Here is a 20,912-nt window from a genome sequence, read left to right on the forward strand (position 1 = left end):
TCGTCATACTTAACGTCCATATTTTCAAGATTTAGGCAGAGTTTGTTAAACTCATTTATGCGATCTTGAAGCTTTTGACTATCATTCATTTTAAAAGTAAAAAATCTTACCTTAAGATAGAGACGTTTGGACATGGATTTGGTCATGTAGAGGCTCTCCAACTTGAGCCAAATTTTAGCAGTTGTCTTCATCTTGGACACCTCCCTTGGTACCTTATTGCCGAGACTTAGGATTAGTGTGTTGTACACCTTCTTGAGTATCTCCTTCTTTTGTTCTATTGTGTAGGACTTTGGCATTTTGGTTTCTCCCTCCAGTGCCTCCTCAAGGCCAAGATTGCTAAGGAAAGCACTCATCTTCATCTTCTAGAGGGCAAAGTCGTTTTGCCCATCGAACTTCTCAATGTCATGCCTTGAGGCAGATGACGATGAAGCCATAGTATTCTATTGAATTGAGTCTCTAACCTTGAGTGGTTTCTTGATTTTCTTGAATATGGAAGAGAAGGCTCCGATACCAGATTGTTGCCCAATTATTATCTCGTCACACACTCTTCACTCAACACTCAAAAGAAGTATACAAGATCTCTCACAGATAGAATAGAACACGAATTGAAAAACAGAAAAAACAAGAATGCACACACATACACCAAAAGAACACACAATGTATCTGTGTTTGGATCTCCTTTGAATATGGATGACCCTACATCCAGACTGTTGAGGCGTTGGTTCCACTATCTTGAATACGAAGAGATGATACACGCACTATCACACACAACCCTATACCCAAGTTGCTTAACCGGAGATTACAAAGCTCAACAATCACTTTCCTCTCACACACATAGTGCACAATCTCTCTCAAGATACAGAATGATTCAGTGATCTAAATGATCCCTCCTGGCCCTTTATTTATAGAACATAAGGGCGGGAGTTACAAGGACTTAACTACTAGATAAACCACCTTATAAACAGAATGACAGTTACCGTTACATTCAACCTAACGACTACTTAACAAATGACCATTAAAATTGTTTCCTTTTTGAATCCTTTCTACTCCCGAGACCCCAGATTAATCCTAGGCAAATCTTTTAACAAATAAGATTCCCCTATTCTATTGTTGTAGGAAGCCTTATGTATTGCATGGTATACACTAGACCGGATTTAGCACATGCTATGAGTGTTACAAGTAGGTTCATGGCTAATCTGAGAAAAGAACATTTGACTACTGTTAAGTGGATCTTTAGATACCTTAAAGGATCAATGAACATGGCTTTAGTTTATGGTGGAGCTAGTGTAGAAGATGATCTTAACATTCTAGGGTCACAGATGCTGACTATGCAGCAAATTTGAACAAAAGAAGGTCATCTACAGGATACATTTTCAAGCTATGGAATGCAACCATTAGCTGAAAAACAAATTTACAATTTGTAGTGGCTTTTTCAACCACCGAGACCGAGTATATAGTTGTCACAAAAATTATAAAAGGTCTATGGTTGAAAGGAATAATAAGTGAACTACTAGGGAAAAATGTTAAGGCTATCCTAAAGTGTAATAGCCAAAGTGCTATACACTTGGCCAAAAACCAAGCCTACCATGAGAAAACTAAACACATTGATGTAAGGTACCATTTTATCAGAAAATTACTTGGAAGAAAGGAAATAGATCTGATTAAGGTTGCAGGAGAAGAAAATGCAGCTGACATGTTTACTATGATAGTCCTTATGACTAAACTACACCATTGTTTAAGGCTTTTACAGATTTGTATTTGTGAATGATTAGTTTATTTTGCAGGTTCTGAAGAAGAGCAATTGATGGAGTTAGGTTCTGGAAATTACTCATGCAAAATGGTAGAGATTTGTTGTGTTTTGCATTGAGTACATTCTAGAATACATAGGAGGAATCGGGAGAATACAAGAGTGATACAAGCGGCTTAAATAAACTAAGTTAGGGAGAGACTAACTTAAGTTGTATGTTTGAGGGGTATATTAGACTTTGTGTAGTCTAGTGTAAAGCCTTGTAATTTATGCCATAAGTCGTCTATTTCCATTATTGTTTCATTACTAATTTATATTTTTGTTGTTGAGATTGGTTCGGGTGTATGTGTGGTTGTGAATTGACTGTGATTTGAGTGATCCTAGTGCTCCTAATTGTAACAGAGGATAGCAACCATGTACATTGGATTGAATTTTGAGTAAGAACATTATTCTTTTTCTCTACATGGTATCAGAGCCCTCGATTATGGCCTAATCCGCCTCCAGCCGTCACGAGTGCCTTCATTGCACTGTCTTCCCTTTGCATTCGAGAAAGCCTTCATTCCTTACCCCTCATCTAATCAATCTGACCAGTCAAAATGTCAGAATCCTTAGACCTTGTTCCAACCGTGACAACTAGGGAATCTACTCCAGTTGATCAGCCTATTAGAACGGGGGATTTACCAAATGTACATTAGTCCTACCGCCTAGACGGTAGGAATTATCTGCAATGGGCTCAGCTCATCAAAACCTTCCTCAAAGGTCAGGGGAAAGTCAGGGCAAAGTCAGCCACCTAACGAGACCTCCTCCAAAGGATTTAGATCTAACCTTCACAGCCTAGGATATAGAGGATTCTCTCATTGTGTCTTGGCTATGGAGTGTAATGCAACTGGATGTCAGCAAGAACTTTATGTTCTTGAACATAGCATAGGAGATATGGGATACTATGAAGCAGACATATTCCAAGGTCCATGATGCATCTGTGATTTTTCAAGTCAAAACTAAGATTAGCACTACTAAGGTCTGTTAACAGTTACCGAGTATTACAATAGGATGAAGGGATCGTGGTTGGATTTTGACCATTATCAAGCCATAAAGATGGTATGCAATGAGGATACTGCAACCCTCAATCGAATTTTTGAGAGGGATAGAATTGTTGAGTTCTTGGCATGTCTGAATCCTGAGTTTGATCGAGTAAGAATTTAGATTCTTGGTAGAGACAAGCTTCCCACTTTAAATGAAGTGTTTGTCATTGTTAGGAGTGAGGAAAATTGAAGAGGAGCCATGCTCAATGAGCTTAACATTGAAGGTTCAGCCCTAATGACCAGCAACAAAGAAAGAGGTGAATTAAATTTGGAAAGGCAATAGTGCTAAGCAGAAACACAAGCCGTGAGAGTCAATGGTGTACCTATTGAAAGAAACGACGACACACCAGGGAAAGAGGCAGTTTTGAATTTGGAGACGTGTTTTAAACTACATGGGAAAGAGGTGGTTTTGAATAAGATTGGTGGCTTCAAGAACATGAAGCACCAAAGCTCTCAAGCAAGGAATCAGAGGAAAGGATTGAGACTAATCTTAATCAATTGAATTCAAAAGAGCTTGATAAGTTGAAGGCTTTCCTACGTACATTCCAAGATGGGGCATCCTGCTCTCTTGTGCAGCAAGGTAAATACCTAAGCTATAGTTCTTTTTCAGCCTTTAAAACTGATAGGAATAACATGTGGATCCTTGATTTTGGAGCCACTGATCACATGACCCCTAACCTACATGTTTTTGAGATTTATGCATCTCTTGAAACCACCAAACAGATCACTATTGCAAATGGAATCTCTATTCCTATTGTAGGAAAGGGCAAAGTCCATCTTAGCCCTCAGTTATCCATTAACCATGTCTTACATGTTCCTAATTTGACTACCAATCTGATTTCCATTCAACAACTAACTAAAGACTTAAATTGCCATGCTATTTTTTCTCAACATGTGTAAATTTCAGGCCATGGACACAAGGAGGATGATTGGTGTGACTGAGGAGCACAATGGGCTATATGTCTTGCAAAGGGAGAGCGTTCTAACAAGAGACACCTGAGGATGGCATGTTCCTCTCAATCTGTTTCATATCTTTCTCTCATTTGGCTTCATCATTTTAGATTAGGTCACCCTCCTTTTATTCTGTTGAAAAGAATGTTTCCTAGTTTATTTAACACTCTAGATCCTAGTAGCTTTCAATGTGATGTGTGTGTAAAGGCTAAGCATCATCAAGTATCTTATCCAATTAGCAATAAACTTTCTTCTAAGCCATTTACTCTAATCCATCCTGATGTTTGGGGGCTATCCAAAATACTAAATTGTTCTACGGCAAAATGGTTCATATTTTTCATTGATGATTGTACTAGAATGTGTTGGGTTTTTCTTCTAAAGGATAAGGCTGCCATTGGGTCTGTTCTTCCATATTTTTGCAAAATGATCTCTACCCAATTTGGCACATCTATCCAAAAATTTAGAACTGATAATGCAATGGATTATTTCAATAATCACTTGCATCAGATCTTCTAACAAGAAGAAATTGTTCATGAATCTTCTTGCATAGATACTCCAACAGAATGGAGTAGCTGAAAAGAAGATGAGACATCTTCTCGATGTGACCCTCACTCTCCTTCATCATCACCATATCCCAAAACACTTTCGGGGAGAAGCTGTGTTAACAACAACTTATGTGATTAATAGGGTTCCATCTAGGGTTTTTAACCACCAAAGTCCTTTTCAACGTTTAGCATCCTTTTTCCCTGATCTCATGTTACATTCTCCCCTACCTCTTATAGTGTTTGGATGTGTATGTTTTGTTCACATTCCTAAAGTCAATCGGGACAAACTAGATCCTAGGGCTCATAGATGTGTCTTCCTAGGGTATTCTCCTACTCAAAAGGGCTATAAATGCTACTACCCTACCTCACCCAAGTTCTATGTTTCCAAAGATGTTACGTTTGTTGAGTCCCAATCCTCATTTTGGTCCCTCTCACATTAGAGCTTAGGGGGAGTCTATTAGGACTGTTGATCCCGGCATTGAGCAGCTTTTTCCTACCCTAGAATCAACGCCATTAACTTCCAGTCAATTTGATCCCCTACCTACTCTCACACTTCCTACTTTGCCTCCTCCCAAGTATCATAATTCCCCTTGCTAGCAACAAGTATATCAAGAGAAGCTATCTCTTTTTAGATACAAGGGCTCTCCTTTTGTGTACAAAAGAAGGCAGCCTATTGATGGTCCCCAGCCTACACCACCATCGGCACCTGATCCGGGCATGGAAATGGCACCTTATGGAGGTTCACCTGGAGAATCTAATTCAGCCATCCCTCACCCTGAATTTGTTGACCTAGACTTGCCCATTGCAATCCAAAAAGGGGTTAGAACCTGTACCAAACACCCATTAGCCAATTATCTATCCTATCATCGCCTTCCCCAAAGCCACCTCATTGGATGCTATTGTTATTCCAAAATTAGTGGAGGTGGCTCTAAAGGACCCAAAGTGGAAGGAGGCTATGTTAGAGGAAATGAGGGTGCTCAATAAAAATTAGACCTAGGAATTAGTGTCTCAATAAGGAGTTAAGCTAGTTGGTTGCAGATGGATCTTCAATTTGAAGTACAAAGCTGATGGCACCCTTGAAAAATATAAAGCATGGCTTGTTGCCAAGGGCTATACCTAGTCCTATGGCATAGACTACCTCGAGACCTTTGCTCTAGTGGCAAAGATGACCATAGTTCGAGTGCTTATACCCTTAGTAGCCACTTTTGGATGGAAGATACAACAACTTGATGTTAAAAATGTTTTCCTACATGGAGATTTGGAAGAAGAGGTCTCTATGGAGGTGCCTCCTGGATTTCACCAGGAAGGAGCAGGGCACGTATGCAGACTTAAAAAGGCTCTGTATGGGCTCAAACAGTCCCCTTGTGCTTGGTTTAGACGGTTCTCTAAGGCTATGACTTCTATGGGGTATCATCAGAGTTGAGGGGATCATACTCTCTTCATCAAGCATTTAGGTGAAAGGGTAACAACTTTACTAGTTTATGTTAATGATATTGTGGTAATTGGCAATGATGCAGCTGAACAGGCACTTCTAAAATAGAATTTAACCAAGGAGTTTGAGATTAAGGACCTTGGGGTGCTGAAATATTTTTTAGGCATTGAAGTAGCCTATTCAAAGGTTAGGATTTTCTTGTCATAGCGTAAGTATGTTCTTGACCTACTTGCTGAAACAAGTCTGCTAGGGGGCAAAGGAGCAAGGATACTAGTGGACCCTAACCTCAAATTACAGGGGACTTCTAGTGAAGAAGCTGTAGATAAAGGGAGGTTTCAACGCTTAGTGGGGAAGCTGATTTCTCTCTCTCAGACGAGGCCTGACATAGCCTTTGCTGTCAGTCTCGTGAGTCAATTTATGCATAGTCCCACTGAGAAATACATGCATGTTGTGAGGAGAATTTTAAACTATCTCAAAGCTACACCGTGCAAGGGGATTCTCTTTACACTAGGTGTCGATTTGAAGATATAAGGATACACGGATGCTGACTATGGAGGGTCTCTAGTAGATAGAAGGTCCACAACTAGGTATTGTATATTCCTTGGACGGAATTTGTGTCTTGGAGAAGTAAGAAGCAAGGGGTTGTGGCAAGATCAAGTGCTAAGATCAAGTGCTGAGATTGAATTCTGGGCTTTGGCCCTTGGTGTGTGTGAGCTGTTGTGGTTACATATTCTGTTAGAGAATTTAAAGGTCCTGGTGCAAAGACCTCTTGAGCTTTTGTGTGATAATCAATCGACTATTAGTATTGCTCATAATCCGGTCTAGCATGACCAAACAAAACATATTGAAATTGACCTCCATTTTCTTAAGGAAAAGTTAGATTCTGGTCTCCTCCATATTCCCTATGTACCATCCAGCCATCAAGTGGCTAATGTTCTTACCAAAGGGCTGTCTTATCACAAGGTTTGAAGATCTAGTAAGCAAGCTGGGGATGATTGACACTCATTCCCCAGCTTTAGGGGGAGTGTTGAAGATCACGATGGCTGTGTGTGCATGCTAATGTGGAGCTTTCATATCAATCAAAGATGCTGCTGAGATGCAGCAGTATCTTCTGATTTGTGCAGTGATATCTTCTGATTCTCTCTTACTCTAGATTAAGAAGTTTCCTAAGTTCAACTTAGGAAACTTACTTAATAGTGTAAATATGTATCTCTTTCATATGGTAGTTCTTGTAAATACTAAGTTTGTATAGATGGTAGTTTCTATTTTGTGTTTCTCCTCCTCTATAAGAGGATAGCAACCGTGTACATTGGATTGAATTTTGAGTAAGAACATTATTCTTTTTCTCTACATATTGTGTTGGACATATTCAATTCAATACAAGAGAAGAATTATTTCTTTCTTCAGTATTTTTATGTGTGGGTACTTAATGCGCAGAGAAGTTTGTATCTAAAGTAGACTAATTTAACTTGTGTGAGAATTGAGTTGGCAACTTGGCATTGATGGATGCAGATGGCAATTGTATTATCAACTTCTTTTCAGTGAGGCCATCACCTCATGGGAAGAAGTTTTCTTCTAATAAACAGCCTTACAAACCAAACTGCCCGTAATTGACACGCAGCAATGGGAGGCAAGATACCTTTCCACTTTGCCTTTTTAATCCCCCCCCCCCCCCCCCCTCTCTCTCTCTCTCTCTCTCTCTCTCTCTCTCTCTCTCATAGTACTGGAAATAAATAAATTTCCTGATTTGATATTTTGGTACATGATCCTGGAATCTGGAAGGATAAGAACTTGAGGGTGAGCACAGCTTGCAACTTTTGACTGAATGCTTCAATATGTTGAGCTTGTTTTTTTCCATGTATAAAGAGGTTGCTCTCCCCCCCCCCCCCCCCCCCACACACACACACCAAAAAAAACCCCGAAAATTCAAATTTCCCGATTTGATATTATGGTAGCATTATTCTGGAATTTGGAAGGATTAGAATTAGAGGGCAAGCACATCTTGCAACTTTTGACTGAATGCTTCAATATGTTGAGCTTGTTTTTTCATGTTTAAAGGTTTCTCTCTCTCTCTCCCCAAAAACACATTCAAATTTCCTGATTTGATATTATGGTAACATGATTCTGGAATTTGGAAGGATAAGAACTAGAGGGTGAGCACATCTTGCAACTTTTGACTGAATGCTTCAATGTGTTGAGCTTATTTTTTCATGTTTAAAGGTTGCTTCCACTCACCCACCCACCCCATGAATGATGGGAAAATGCTGCTGTTAATATTTTCTGATAATGGGTTGGGAGCAAATCTAAATCAACTGCAGATGCAATAATGATTGTTTATATTCCTCTTTTTTGGTTGGATATTAAATGTATTGATTGTCTAATTTGCATGTACCAGCATCGCATGGCCGGACTAGCTGCTATTGAGATTGCACAAAAGGTCTCAAAGGCATGGCGCTCTATGCAAGCAGAGTTGAAAAACTCAAACAAAAACACATCAAAATATGGCAAGAGAACCCGGAGAAAGGAAAAAAACAATATTCCTAGCCAGAACAGAGGTGGTGCTGGTTGCAGTACCAGCAGTTTGTCAGAAACATCTTCATATGGCTCTGTGGAAGATAGATCTTCTGGACGTCCTATGTTGTCATGGCATGATGTTTACTCATTAGCTGTGAAATGGAGACAGATCTCCGAACCTTGTGATCCAGTAGTGTGGGTTAACAAGTTAAGGTAATCCATCTTGGTTTTGTTTCAGCTATGATATATCCGATGGTGTTTCTTAGTGTCTAGCGTGAATATAATAGGTTGCCACAAGGTGTGGCATGGATATGATTAATCATAATTTATTTGTTTATCCATCTTGGTTTTGTTTCAGCTATGACATCCAGTTGGATTGTGTTTCTGAGTGCCTAGTGTGAACATTGATTGGCTGCTGCATGGTGTGGCACAGATATGATTAATCATAATTCAATTTCTTTATCCAATATTTTTAAAATTTATGACTAGGAATCTGAATCTCAAGAGAAAAAGAATAATTAAACTTAGCATAGTGTAGTTATTTTGTAGCTTTTCATAAAACACTTGTTTCTTGGCCTTTGCTGAATGTGCACAATAGTAGTTACTCTGACATCCAAGTCCTATTTGAAATGACTTGTGCTTTCTCCTTTCTTCCTTCATTTTCTGAATTAACTACTGTTTAATGAGTTCTAATGCTATATAGGTCCTCATACCAAGTGTATCAGATTCCTTCATGCTCAGTTACTTCATTTTTTTCTTTTCTCCCATTGTCTACTAATCCTTCCTTTGAGGTATGAATGTTTCTTAGGCTGATCTATGCTAACATAAATTTGAGATTGTGTCATACATGACAATTTATCCGTATCTCAGAATTATCTAACATGATTCTTGCAGTGACATGGGATATAATGGTCTTACCAAATATATGGTCATAAATAGAGATAATTGGCAAGTTAGAATTCATGTAGCCAATCTCATCTAGTGGGATCAAGGTTTGGCTTTAGTGTTGTTAATTCTGGCACATGACTAGGTTCAAAAACTTTATTCTCAATTCGAGGTTGGTGCGTGGACTTGTTTTTTCTGTTGCCTCATTCAAGCGACAATCCAAATTTTGTCCAGATCAATATATAATGCTAAACAAAGACTGAGATAGAGAGAGATGGCTGTCCCATGGTTGGATCCTTGACACTAAACACTTGAGAATGGTGCTAATTCCCATGTTCTTTCTAATTGTTTTGTTTCAAGAGCCTCTACCTGTCGCTTGTCCTGATAGACTGACACTCAATCCTCTTTTTTTGTTTGCCAATTACCACTGGACAATTGTCCTCGTATGATGATCTCCAATGCTGATTAGCAAAAGCCAGCATTACCTGGACAGAATTAGCATCCTTTTCCTTCTTGTTTTTTATTGTTTGATATTTGAGCAACTCTAGAGCATCTTCTGCTTCTGTGCAACTTCCTAGAATTTCACTTTAATCATTTTATGATTCTTGACGTCTTATAGATGTACTTCTTCTAAATGTGTTGATTTTTCTTATTGTTTCTTGTCATGATTGTTGATGTGAATATTGGTGTCTATTCTATTTAGCGAGGAGTTCAATTCTGGATTTGGATCTCACACGCCACTCATTCTTGGGCAAGCAAAAGTTGTTCGTTATTTCCCAAATTTTCAAAGGTGAGAAGCTTTGTATTCATAAGTTCAACTATAGAAAATAATTATAGATGAAAAAACTCATCATTTTTCTTACAGAACATTAGATGTTGCGAAGGCTGTCATCAAGGAAAAAATGTTTGTGTGCAGCAAGAGAGACAATGCTATTGATCTTTCTGAATATGAGAAACTGCAAGATGTGAGTTATTCTATTCTTTGACATAATCCGTTATCTGTCTGCATTGCATAGCATGTGGGCGCTACTCGTATCATAGGTTGCTACTTGATGAAGCTTATTGCACTTAGAATGAGAATTAGACATGATCCCCCCTCTCAAGAATATGCTATGATGGTAGTGTTTTTTGCTTAGAACCTGATAAGAAGTGGTTTCCATAAGATTTGGCATCTCACTGTGCAGAAGATGAGTATTAGTGGCTCATCTTCTTTTCAAGTTCCCTCAGATTATATTTGATTATATATTTTTTCATTCTCTTTCTTAGATATAAGTATGTAGAATTTAGCACAAATGAAGAATACTTAGAAATAAAAAAATGTAAGTTAGCAATTAGATTAAGTTTTCCCTGAGACTTTTTCAATTCTTCTGTGGAGGTAGTTTAGTCCATCTGATTTAAGTTTTCTCTGATACTTTATCAATTTTCTGTAGAGGAATTATTGATTTTCTCATCTTTGTCAAGCATTGATATGTTGATTAGAACTACACCTCTTACACAGGAAGGTAATGCTCCATGGAACTGACCCTTGCGAGGAAGAGATTAAGGGATTATTGAAATGGTTTTGCAAATGAATCGATAGTCCATTGAAAAAATTAGTCATGTAGACTGTACTGTTTTAGGGATAGGTGGTGACAGATTGGAGTTTCATGGATGGCAAACTGACATGTTTACTCAAGGACAAGCCCACCCTGCCCTATGTGGGCAAGTTTGAGAGTAGTTGTTCAAGTTAGTGAGGTGAGACCCACTGGGTGCTTTAAGTTGGCTTTCAAACCCCTGTGAATTTCACTCTTTGGAAGCAATTTGCACGAAATGCTAAAACATTACCACATGTTATGTTCAAAAGTTGTGATCTTTATTTGGGAAACAGCCATACGTAGTTTGCAAATTTGTGAGATCCTGACAGTAACTTCTGCATGGTCGGTCCTGCCATGGGGGAAGGGGAAGCAAAATAAGCTTCCCTTCCCGAGCCTGATCTGCTTTGATATCCAAAGAGATCAGGAAAGATCTTTACTAAGTCTGACCTGCTTTGACGTGTGAAGTTCTGTCAATTTTGGCCACAAAAAATATTCTGAGGGGGATAAATATATATATTCATTTTCCTAGTTTTCTTATCCAACTACACAATGAAGTCTTGTGATGCATTTTAGAAGGATTAGAATTTTACATATGGTGATTTTAGACTTGATAAAGGCCTATGCAAAGTTCTTGATGAAGTCTTGTGACGGGTTTTAGAGAAGAAAGGAGTTTATATATTACATGTTAAAAACATGTATCATCAAGAAGAAGTGTGTTAGGACTTGTGGAGGAGATGTTGAAATTTTTTCAGTTATGGATCTTCTCTAGCTTTTGCTTCTTTGCTCTAGTGATAGATGAACTCATAGAAAACATATATGAGAAGTGCCTTATTGTATGTGAATTATAGATGATAGACTTGGTGGATGAGAAAAAAAAAAAAGGTGTAAGACTAAGGGTGTGTTTGATAGCATGGAAAATATATGGAAAATGTCACATCTAAGGAATTGAATTCCATTTTTGGTGTTTGACACACTATATTTTCCATGGAATTGAATTCTATGGTACAATCATTAAAGCATGTTTTTGCCTCTTTTCCATGGAAAATTCCATCTAGGGGGGAGATGGTTTTTGTTTTCCATGTAAGTTGGAAAATGCTTTTCTTTCCAACTAAATGCTATCAAACACACCCTAAGCTCAAATATGTGGATAGAATTGGAAGATTTCAAATTGAGTGAGTCAAAATTTGAATTATTTGAAATGTAGGTTAATAAAAACAGAAGTGAGGATGATATAAGACTTGATGGGTAAGTTATTTCTAGAAAAAATTCGTATCTCAGATCAATTGTTTGAAAAGAATGAAAGATTATTGAGAATAATACTCATGGAATCAAGGCATGATACTTAAAGTGGATGAGTGCTTCTACCATTTTATCTGATTTTAAAATCACTGTAAACCTAAAAGAAAAGTTTTATTAGATGGCGCTATAAGACCAATATTGTTTTATGGTTTGAAACATTGAAGTTCAGTATAAATTTCTAAAAAATATAAACAAAATTGAGATAAAAAATGTTCAGTAAATGTGCTACCATACAAGAAAAGACAAAATTAGAGATGAAATTATCCACAATAAAGTTAAGAGTGGTGCCTTTTTAAGATAAGATGCATGAGATGCTATTAAAATGGTTTGAACATTTGAAAATAATACCAATGTGCTTGTGAGGAGAGTGGATGAAATGAAAGAAATTTGTTGCAAAAGAGAATGGAAACACCAAAGAAAACTTAGTGACTCTTAAGCATGTGATGGCCATGCAGAAGATAAAACTATGGATAGACTGAAGATTTAGATTTCATGTAGCCAACATTGTCTAGTGGGAGGCTTGTGATGATGATAATAGATATATGCCTGTGTGTGACCTGTAAAATATAGCACAGTGTCTTCTTAAGGTGGTTTCTTCTTTATATATGTTTGTGTAAAAAACTAAATAGGACTCAAATCTGAAGTCTTTATATTGGGAGAGACAACCTGAAGCTGATAGTATAATGTTGAATGTAGTTACATTATGAATTTATTTAATTTGGAGGCAGTAGAGGCTTGGGCTAGTTCTGCCAATTTCCTATGTCCTGTTCTCCTCTGAAGTTTGAATTTTCTTTGATATTCCTATCCAGAAATTCTGAATTCATTATTAAAATTTGGATCTCTCTCTCTCTCTCTCTCTCTTTTTTTTTTTTAAGTTCTAATACAGTCTCATGCATATTTTCCTCTAATTTTTCCATTTCTGAGTAAAATAAAATAATCACCTGTAATAACCATTTTTTTAAAAACTTAAAATGCAGATTTTGAATGCAGAATCCTGTTCTGATCTTTACAGAGTTATTGGTGAGGACTTCTGGTTGGCTACTTGGTGCAATAGTACTGCATTTGAGGGGTAATCATGCTTTTATGGTTGTGGTCTTGTCATTCTTTATATTGTGATTTTTGCAGACCTTTTGAGTCATTGTATAATAAGACATAGGTAGCATTTGAAATTTATTGACTTAATTCCTTATTGATTTTACTTGTTTTAGGAAACGCCTTGAAGGAACAAGGATCACTCTAGTGAAAATGTAACTCAAAAATTCCAAATTCCCCCCTCCTCCCACCTTCCTCTGCCAGCTCCTTTTTCCTTCTTTGCTGAATTTGCATTTACCCTGTGATTTTGACAGGGGAGACCATGGATATGACTTTGCTATTAGGACACCATGCACACCTTCAAGATGGGGTGATTTTGATACAGAAATGGCAATGGCATGGGAAGTAAGTCATCCTAGATTCGAACTTAATGTGTAATGGCTACTTTTTAATTCAATTTAATTATTATAGGCTGAAGTTTCAATGTTGTGAAATGATATACAGTACCAAGAGAAAAAAAGAGAGGAAAAGAGAGATTGGAGGGAAAAATTCATTCACTTCCATTAAGCTAGGGTTGCAAGCATTTATAATAAAACATTGTAACTGCCATGTACAAATTACCTAAGCTACAAGCTACAACTAATATATACAACACCTAATACAATCAAATATAAATCCCCAACAAATGTGAAAATGGATTTCACGTCATTTACCTTCAAGTCAATCTAGTTATTTTGTGATTTAAATAAAATTAGATCTGTTCAGCTGTTGCTCCACAACTTTCACAAGGTATGTGTTGGGATTCCAACAATTGCTCTGAATCTCTATTCAATTCCTCAATTCCAATTGGAGTTTTTTACACAGCTTGCTAAAAAAAAAGAACAATAGGGCATTCGAGAGGCCCCAACTCTCCAACAACCTTCTACAAAATTCCACCACTCACTCTCACTCTCTTTCTCTTATTTATACCTCATCCTACTCAGCATAACTGCCTTTGGCAGCACATGCTGGTTTGTTACAACAAACCAGCTATTTCCCCTACTATCCTCCACCCATTTTACCTCCTTACCCCTGCCCCTTGGGCCGCCTTTGGTAGGTCCAATGGACCAAGGGCCTATCATTATCCCCCCCCCCCCTCTCACTTTAACCTTGTCCTCAAGGTGCAAATCTGGAAATTGTTTCTGAAGGAGGTTAACTGGTTCCCAGGTTGCTTCTAAAGGGGGCAGCCCCTTCCATTGAATTAAAACCTCCCTGCCATGTAGATTACTTCCCGTTCTCAATCGAACCCCCAAAACTGTCTCGGGCTCCACCAATAGCTCCAAATCTGCACTCAGCTGGCTGGGAACTTGCACACTAGCCCTCAACGCCCCTCTTGCCTCGCGTAATTGGGACACGTGGAAGACGGGGTGGATGTTGCAATGGGAGGGCAGTGTTAATTTGTAAGCAACCGGTCCTACCTCATTTTCAACTTCAAAAGGACCATAAAATCTAGGCGCTAATTTCTCGTTGGAGCGACCAGCCAGCGATTTTCTACGATATGGCCGCAATTTCAAATAAACCAAGTCCCCCACTTTGAAGTTTGCCTCTCTTCTCTTCCTGTCAGGATCTCTCTTCATTACTGATTGAGCCCTTAGCAATTGAGTCTTTAAGTCATCCAAAATCTTATCCCGTTCAACTAATTGTCGCTCCACCATTGACACCGGCGTGGTACCTCTTTCAAACCTCACCAAGGCTGGAGGTTCTCTGTCATACACCACCTGAAAAGGGGTCTTCCTTGCAGCTGTATGGTAGGATGTGTTGTACCATAGTTCAGCCCAAGGCAGCCACATGGACCATGATTTCGGTTGAGAGGAAGCAAAACAACGCAAGTATGTTTCCAAGGTCCGATTCAGTACCTCTGTTTGCCCATCAGTTTATGGGTGATAGGCGGTGCTTCGATTTAGTTTAGTACCTTGGAGGCAGAACAATTCCTCCCAAAATCGGCTCATGAAAATTTTGTTCCTATCCGATACAATGGACCTTGGGAGGCCATGTAACCTTACTATCTCCTTAACAAAATTTCCAGCCACTTCCCCTGCAGTAAACGGATGTTTCAGCCCAATAAAGTGCCCATATTTACTTAGTCAGTCTACTACAACCAATATTGAATCCATTTTGCCCGACCTTGGTAACCTCTCAATAAAATCCATAGCTATATCTTCCCAAACTTGGTTAGGGATGGGAAGAGGTTGCAGTAATCCCCCAGGTGTTAAAGCTGAAAATTTGTTCTGTTGGCAAATAGCACAATTACTCACATAGTTGTGAATGTCCTTCGTCATCCCTTGCCAATAAACACTAGCTGCCACTCGCTTGTAAGTCTTCAAGAACCTGAATGACCCTCGAGACTGCCATCATGTCCCTCATGTAAAATCAATGGAATGAGAGATGACCCTTTCGGTATGTACAACCTCCCTTTGTATAGCAATTGGCTGCCCACCCACTAAAAATTGGGTTGGGAAGCAGGATCTGTGTGTAGATCCTTGATAATTTGCTGCACCCTGACATCTGTTCCTACTTCATGGGCCAATTGATCCAGTTGGATTACTTTTGGTACTGTCAAAGCCATGAAGGCTGCTGTATGGTTGATGCGTGATAACCCATCACCGGCCTTATTCTCCAATCCCGGCCTATAATGAATCTCAAATTGAAATCCCATTAGTTTCACCATCCATCTCTGATATTCGGGGCTTACCAACCGCTATTCCATCAAGTATTTGAGGCTCTTTTGGTCATTCCAAACCTCAAATTTCCTCCCTAAAAGATAATGTCTCCATTTTTGCACCACAAAGACTATGGCCATCAATTCCCACTCATAAACTGATTTCGTTCTCCCTAACTGATTGAAAGCTTGATTGAAATAGGCAATGGGTCGGTGATTCTGCATTAAAACAGCCCCCATGCCCTCCCCCGAAGCATCCGCCTCTACCACAAAAGGTTTATCAAAATCCGGCAAAGCGAGCACAGACAGGGAAACCATCTTCACCTTAAGCTGTTGGAAAGCTTGTTCGGCTGCCGCATCCCAATAGAAATTATTCTTCCTCAACCGTTCAATTAAGGGCCTTGCCATCTTGCCATAGTCTTTCACGAAGCGCCGATAATATCCTGTGAGCCCCAAGAATCCTCTCAATTCCTTCATTGTTGTGGGAGTAGACCAATCTACCATCGCTTGCACCTTAGCGTGATAAGCTGATATACCTTGTTGAGAAATGATGTGGCCTAAGTATTCAACATCCGGCTGCTCGAACAAACACTTTTTCCTGTTAGCAAGTAGCTGATTTTCTGCCAACACTTTTAAAACACAACGTAAGTGCTTTGTGTGTTGCTCTAAACTCTTACTATACACCAATTTATCATAAAAAAAAAAAACAATACAAAGCGCCTTAAATACTCCCTGAAGATATCATTCATTAGTGATTGAAAGGTTGTGGGTGCGTTTGTCAACCCGAACGGCATAACTAGGAACTCGTAGTGGCCCTCATGTGTCGGAAAGCCGTTTTGGGAACATCTTCAGCCTTGACCCTAATCTGATGGTAGCCAGATTTTAGATCCAGCTTGGAGAAAACCACAGCCCTGTGCAACTCGTCCAGCAACTCCTCAATCACAGGTATAGGGAATTTGTCGGGGATGATTACCTTGTTCAAAGCCCTGTAGTCGACACAAAACCGCCACCCTCCATCTTTCTTCTTAACCAACAACACCGGGCTAGAAAATGGACTGCAACTTGGCTGCACAATCCCAGCTCCCAGCATCTCGCCCACCAGTTTTTCAATCTCATTTTTTTGCATGTAAGGGTAACGGTAAGGCCTCACATGTACTACGGGTGCTGTTCCTGGAATCAAGTTAATAGCATGGTCTCTTTTTCTGCATGGTGGCAGCCCCTCAAGATTAGAAAATACCCCTTCAAACTCTTCCAGCACTCCTTGCAACAACCTTGGGATTACCCACTGCTTTTCTTCAAATTTTGCTGTAATGGCTCCCAACTCCAGCAACATCCCCTCCCCACTTCCCTTAAGAGCTTTCAGCATGGCCTTCAAAGACACCATGGTTTTACTTAAGCTTGGGTCGCTCTGCAGTGTTATTGCCATACCCCCCCACTCGAAACTTCATTGTTAAAGTTTTCCAATCCACATTCATTTTCCCAACTGCGGCTAACCACTTCATTCCTAAGATAACATCAGAGCTACCCAGCTCTAAAGGCAAAAAATCCTCCACGATTTGTAGGTTTTGTAGGTGCAATTTCACCCCCTTGCAAATGCCAGCCCCTTGCATTGCCATTCCTATCCCCATAATCACCCCATACCCGGCCGTTTCTGTTCTTGGCAGCCCCAATCGCTGCACCAACTCGGCTGCTATAAAATTATGTGTCGCCCCTCCATCAATGAGTACTACCACTAGCTGTCCTTCAATATCTCCTTGCAGCTTCATGGTTTGTGGTGTTGTCAATCCAAAAACTGAATTCATTGAGAGTTCAATGACCTCGCTGTCTTGCCCCGCTTCTTCTTCCCTCCCTTCCCCTGTTTCAGCCTCGACTACTTCCTCTTCCATCTCTTCATCATAAATCATCATAACTTGTAGCTCCCGGTTCTTACAACGGTGGCCAATAGAGTATTTCTCATCACATCAGAAACATAGACCCTTCTCTCTTTTAGATTTCCACTCAGCCTCGCTGAGTTGTTTAAAAGGAACATTGATGCCACTCCCAGCCACTGGCAGCTTGTTACTCGCCTGGCTAACTACTCTCGAATGAGAAGTCGGGCTTTTTGATTGTATGAGAGGGGGTCAAAAAACGTTGGTTGTAGAGTGGGTAGAGAAACTACTCCTTGCTGGCCCGAACCTCCTACTGCAGCTGAGCATGGCTGCATTCTTATCCTCGATACATTGAGCCGTCGACATGATCTGATCCAACCCCCTCGGTTGTAGTACCATGATCTCAACCCGTATTTCCGGCTTAAGGCCATTAATGAAATGGCCTTCCAGGAACGCCTCCGAGACTTCCGACACTGGCACGGCCAAAGTCTCGAACATCAGCCTGTAATCCTTGACAATCCCTTCTTGTCGGAGAGCCAAGAACCTCTCCTCTAATGACCCATCTTGTGTTGGGCGGAATCGGTTGAGAATACCTTGCTTGAGCCCCTCCCAGCTGCGGATCCTCTTGCGCCTAGACTCCCACTGGAACCACGCGAGGGCCCTTGCCTCGAAGCACAACGCAGCAGACTCGATCTTCTCATCATCGGACAGCTGGTTGATCGTGAAGTACCTCTCCGCCCGGAATATCCAGTCATCCGAATTTCTCCCTCGAAGGTCGGCATCTCCAGCCGTCGACCTCTCTCGTCCTGCCGCCATCCGGCGCTCGTGCCCCCCTCCATTCTTCGGTTCATGCCGATTCCAAGGGTCACTTCAGAATCTTGGGTAAACTCCGTTGGCCATTCGCCCCCATGGGTCTTCGCCTTCCTCTCCCTTTCCTGTTCATCCCATCTTGTTCGCATGATGACGAACTGTTCGAGCATCTCTGCTACGTTCCGGTCTATTGCTTGAATCTCTCCCCTCATCGTATCGACCTTCTCCTCTAGGTCCCCCACTCTTTTGCTCAAGTTTACCATGGTGATCAGCAACTGCTCTGATACCAAAATGTTGGGATTCCAACAACTACTCTGAATCTCTATTCAATTCCTCAATTCCAATTGGAGTTTTTTATACAGCTTGTTGAAAAAAAAGAACAATAGGGCATTCGAGAGGCCCCAACTCTCCAACAACCTTCTACAAAATTCCACCCCTCACTCTCTCTCTCTTTCTCTTATTTATACCTCATTCTACTCAGCATAACTGCCTCTGGCAGCACATGCTAGTTTGTTACAACAAACCAACTATTTCCCCTACTATCCTCCACCCATTTTACCTCCTTGCCCCTGCCCCTTGGGCCGCCTTTGGTAGGTCCAATGGACCGGGGGCCTATCAGTATGTAACTTTACCCATCTGTCCCATCCCTGCAGTGGCACAGCTTGTAATGGACCAGACTCAGTTCACTCTCTCACAGGAAAGAATCTCACTAATTTTTGTTTTGAACTCAGGACTCACCATTGTAAATGACATTATATGCTAGGATTAGACTCATGGATTGGTTTTAACGAGAATAAATCAATGCACCCTGCAAATGGGCTATGACGAGTTTAGAGCAGCACATATCATGATGCCAGATTTCAGTGTGATAAAATAGGTGCTCCTATCTCTTCTTACGTCTGGAGTGTGGGTTGTTCTACCTTTCAATTAGCTTGTCAAGCTTCTTGAGCAACATTGTTTATTCAAGGCTCCAATACTGTTCAATTGTCCGTAGTCCTCTTTTTCATCATAATTTGTTTGTTTCACTGCAGAAAGGAAAAGGGGGGGGGGGGGGGGGGGGGGGTTTGAAAACATGTAGGCAGTGCTAAATTTGGTTGATTGCTTAGTGGAAATTCAAGAAATTAGGAAAAAGACAGACCTACTGGAAAAAGAGGAATATTATTCTGTGTTTTTAGTGGTTACCTGGATGAATATAGCAGAGAATAGTGATGTAATATAATGATGAAATTATGGTCAAAGTTTCTTTTATATACTGATATACATGTAACTATATGTCTGTTATAAATATTAACACGCCTGAAGGATGGAAGGATCATTCTTCTATTCTTGTCATTTGGCTTTTATTTGCTTGATGAGATCCTATCAAGTAAGAATAATTTCACCACTAATGAAGATTGTGTTAGAATGTTATCTCATCATTCCCCTGCTAGAGGGTTGGGTGAGGAAGGACATTCAACTAAAAATTTGTCACGTGTATTGTCAAATGTGATTTATAGAAGTCAATTGACATTATGAATATTTTACCACTGATCCTAACTTGGTTATGATAAAGTGCAGTTGATGAAAATGGTTCCTCGAATCGACCACTCATCAATTTGTACAATACTTTTTCTTACTTATCCATGAAAACCTTCTTCCAGAATTTTATTTTCTGGTCAAGCAATTAGACCTTTATGTGTTGAGTTCTGGAATATGCTGTTTAAGATTTTAATGTTGCAACCTTCATCAAACCCTACTTAGCATTTTAATATATCCCATTACATAAATACAGGCTCTTTGCAATGCATACTGTGGTGAATCCTATGGGTCCACGGACTTCGGAACTCTTGAAAATGTGAGAGAGGCAATCTTAAGGATGACATATTACTGGTAAAGCATGGTTTTCATACTGCAAACTGCTCTCTTTTCCGAGCAATGTATTTTACCTGTTACTATAACTTAACTGTGATGCTTTCCAGGTACAATTTTATGCCTCTATCCAGAGGCTCAGCGGCTGTTGGGTTTGTAGTTTTGCTTGGATTATTTCTTGCTGCTAATATGGAGTTCATTGGGAGCATCCCCAAAGGTTTGCAGGTGGATTGGGAAGCCATTCTGAACTTTGAACCGAAGCCATTTGTGGATTCTGTGAAGAGTTGGTTATATCCAGATCTTAAGGTCACAGCATCATGGAAAGATTATCCAGATGTGGCTACAACTTTTGAGACAACAGGGTCTATAGTTGCTGCTCTGAGTTCCTACAATGATTGAGCCTTTTCAACGCTTAAGGTAAGCCTATTTAGACAAATGTGCAAGGAATTTGTGGCAAGGTGGCATGAATTTGGAACTTTTTTTGGTTGTTTTCTCTGGAATATAGAAGACCACAATTCGATTGGAGCTGTATTTTGATAACAAAAATGTCATATAAACGAAAATCTTACACGCACAACTGACTGATTCCCGAATATGAATTTAGAATAATTTCAGTTCTTGAAGACT

At 39.9% G+C, this 20,912-nt stretch overlaps 1 protein-coding gene across 2 annotated transcripts in view; it reads left to right on the top strand.

Annotated features, from left to right (window-relative positions):
- The window catches only part of LOC127803315 (suppressor of RPS4-RLD 1), a 54,248-nt gene that overhangs the window by 32,936 nt on the left and 400 nt on the right, over positions 1–20,912 (top strand). Inside the window, exons 16-23 of one of the 2 annotated variants that reach the window (XM_052339441.1) lie at positions 8,153–8,484; positions 9,860–9,946; positions 10,022–10,121; positions 13,007–13,098; positions 13,238–13,276; positions 13,376–13,466; positions 20,209–20,306; positions 20,396–20,702. In XM_052339441.1, the coding sequence (XP_052195401.1) occupies positions 8,153–8,484; positions 9,860–9,946; positions 10,022–10,121; positions 13,007–13,098; positions 13,238–13,276; positions 13,376–13,466; positions 20,209–20,306; positions 20,396–20,684 (1,128 nt within the window). In that variant the 3' untranslated portion in view covers positions 20,685–20,702. The remainder of the gene's footprint in view (positions 1–8,152; positions 8,485–9,859; positions 9,947–10,021; positions 10,122–13,006; positions 13,099–13,237; positions 13,277–13,375; positions 13,467–20,208; positions 20,307–20,395; positions 20,703–20,912) is intronic. The other variant, XM_052339442.1, reaches the window with a different exon arrangement.

The sequence above is a fragment of the Diospyros lotus genome, chromosome 6, assembly GCF_014633365.1.
Source record: "Diospyros lotus cultivar Yz01 chromosome 6, ASM1463336v1, whole genome shotgun sequence".
NCBI lineage: Eukaryota > Viridiplantae > Streptophyta > Magnoliopsida > Ericales > Ebenaceae > Diospyros > Diospyros lotus.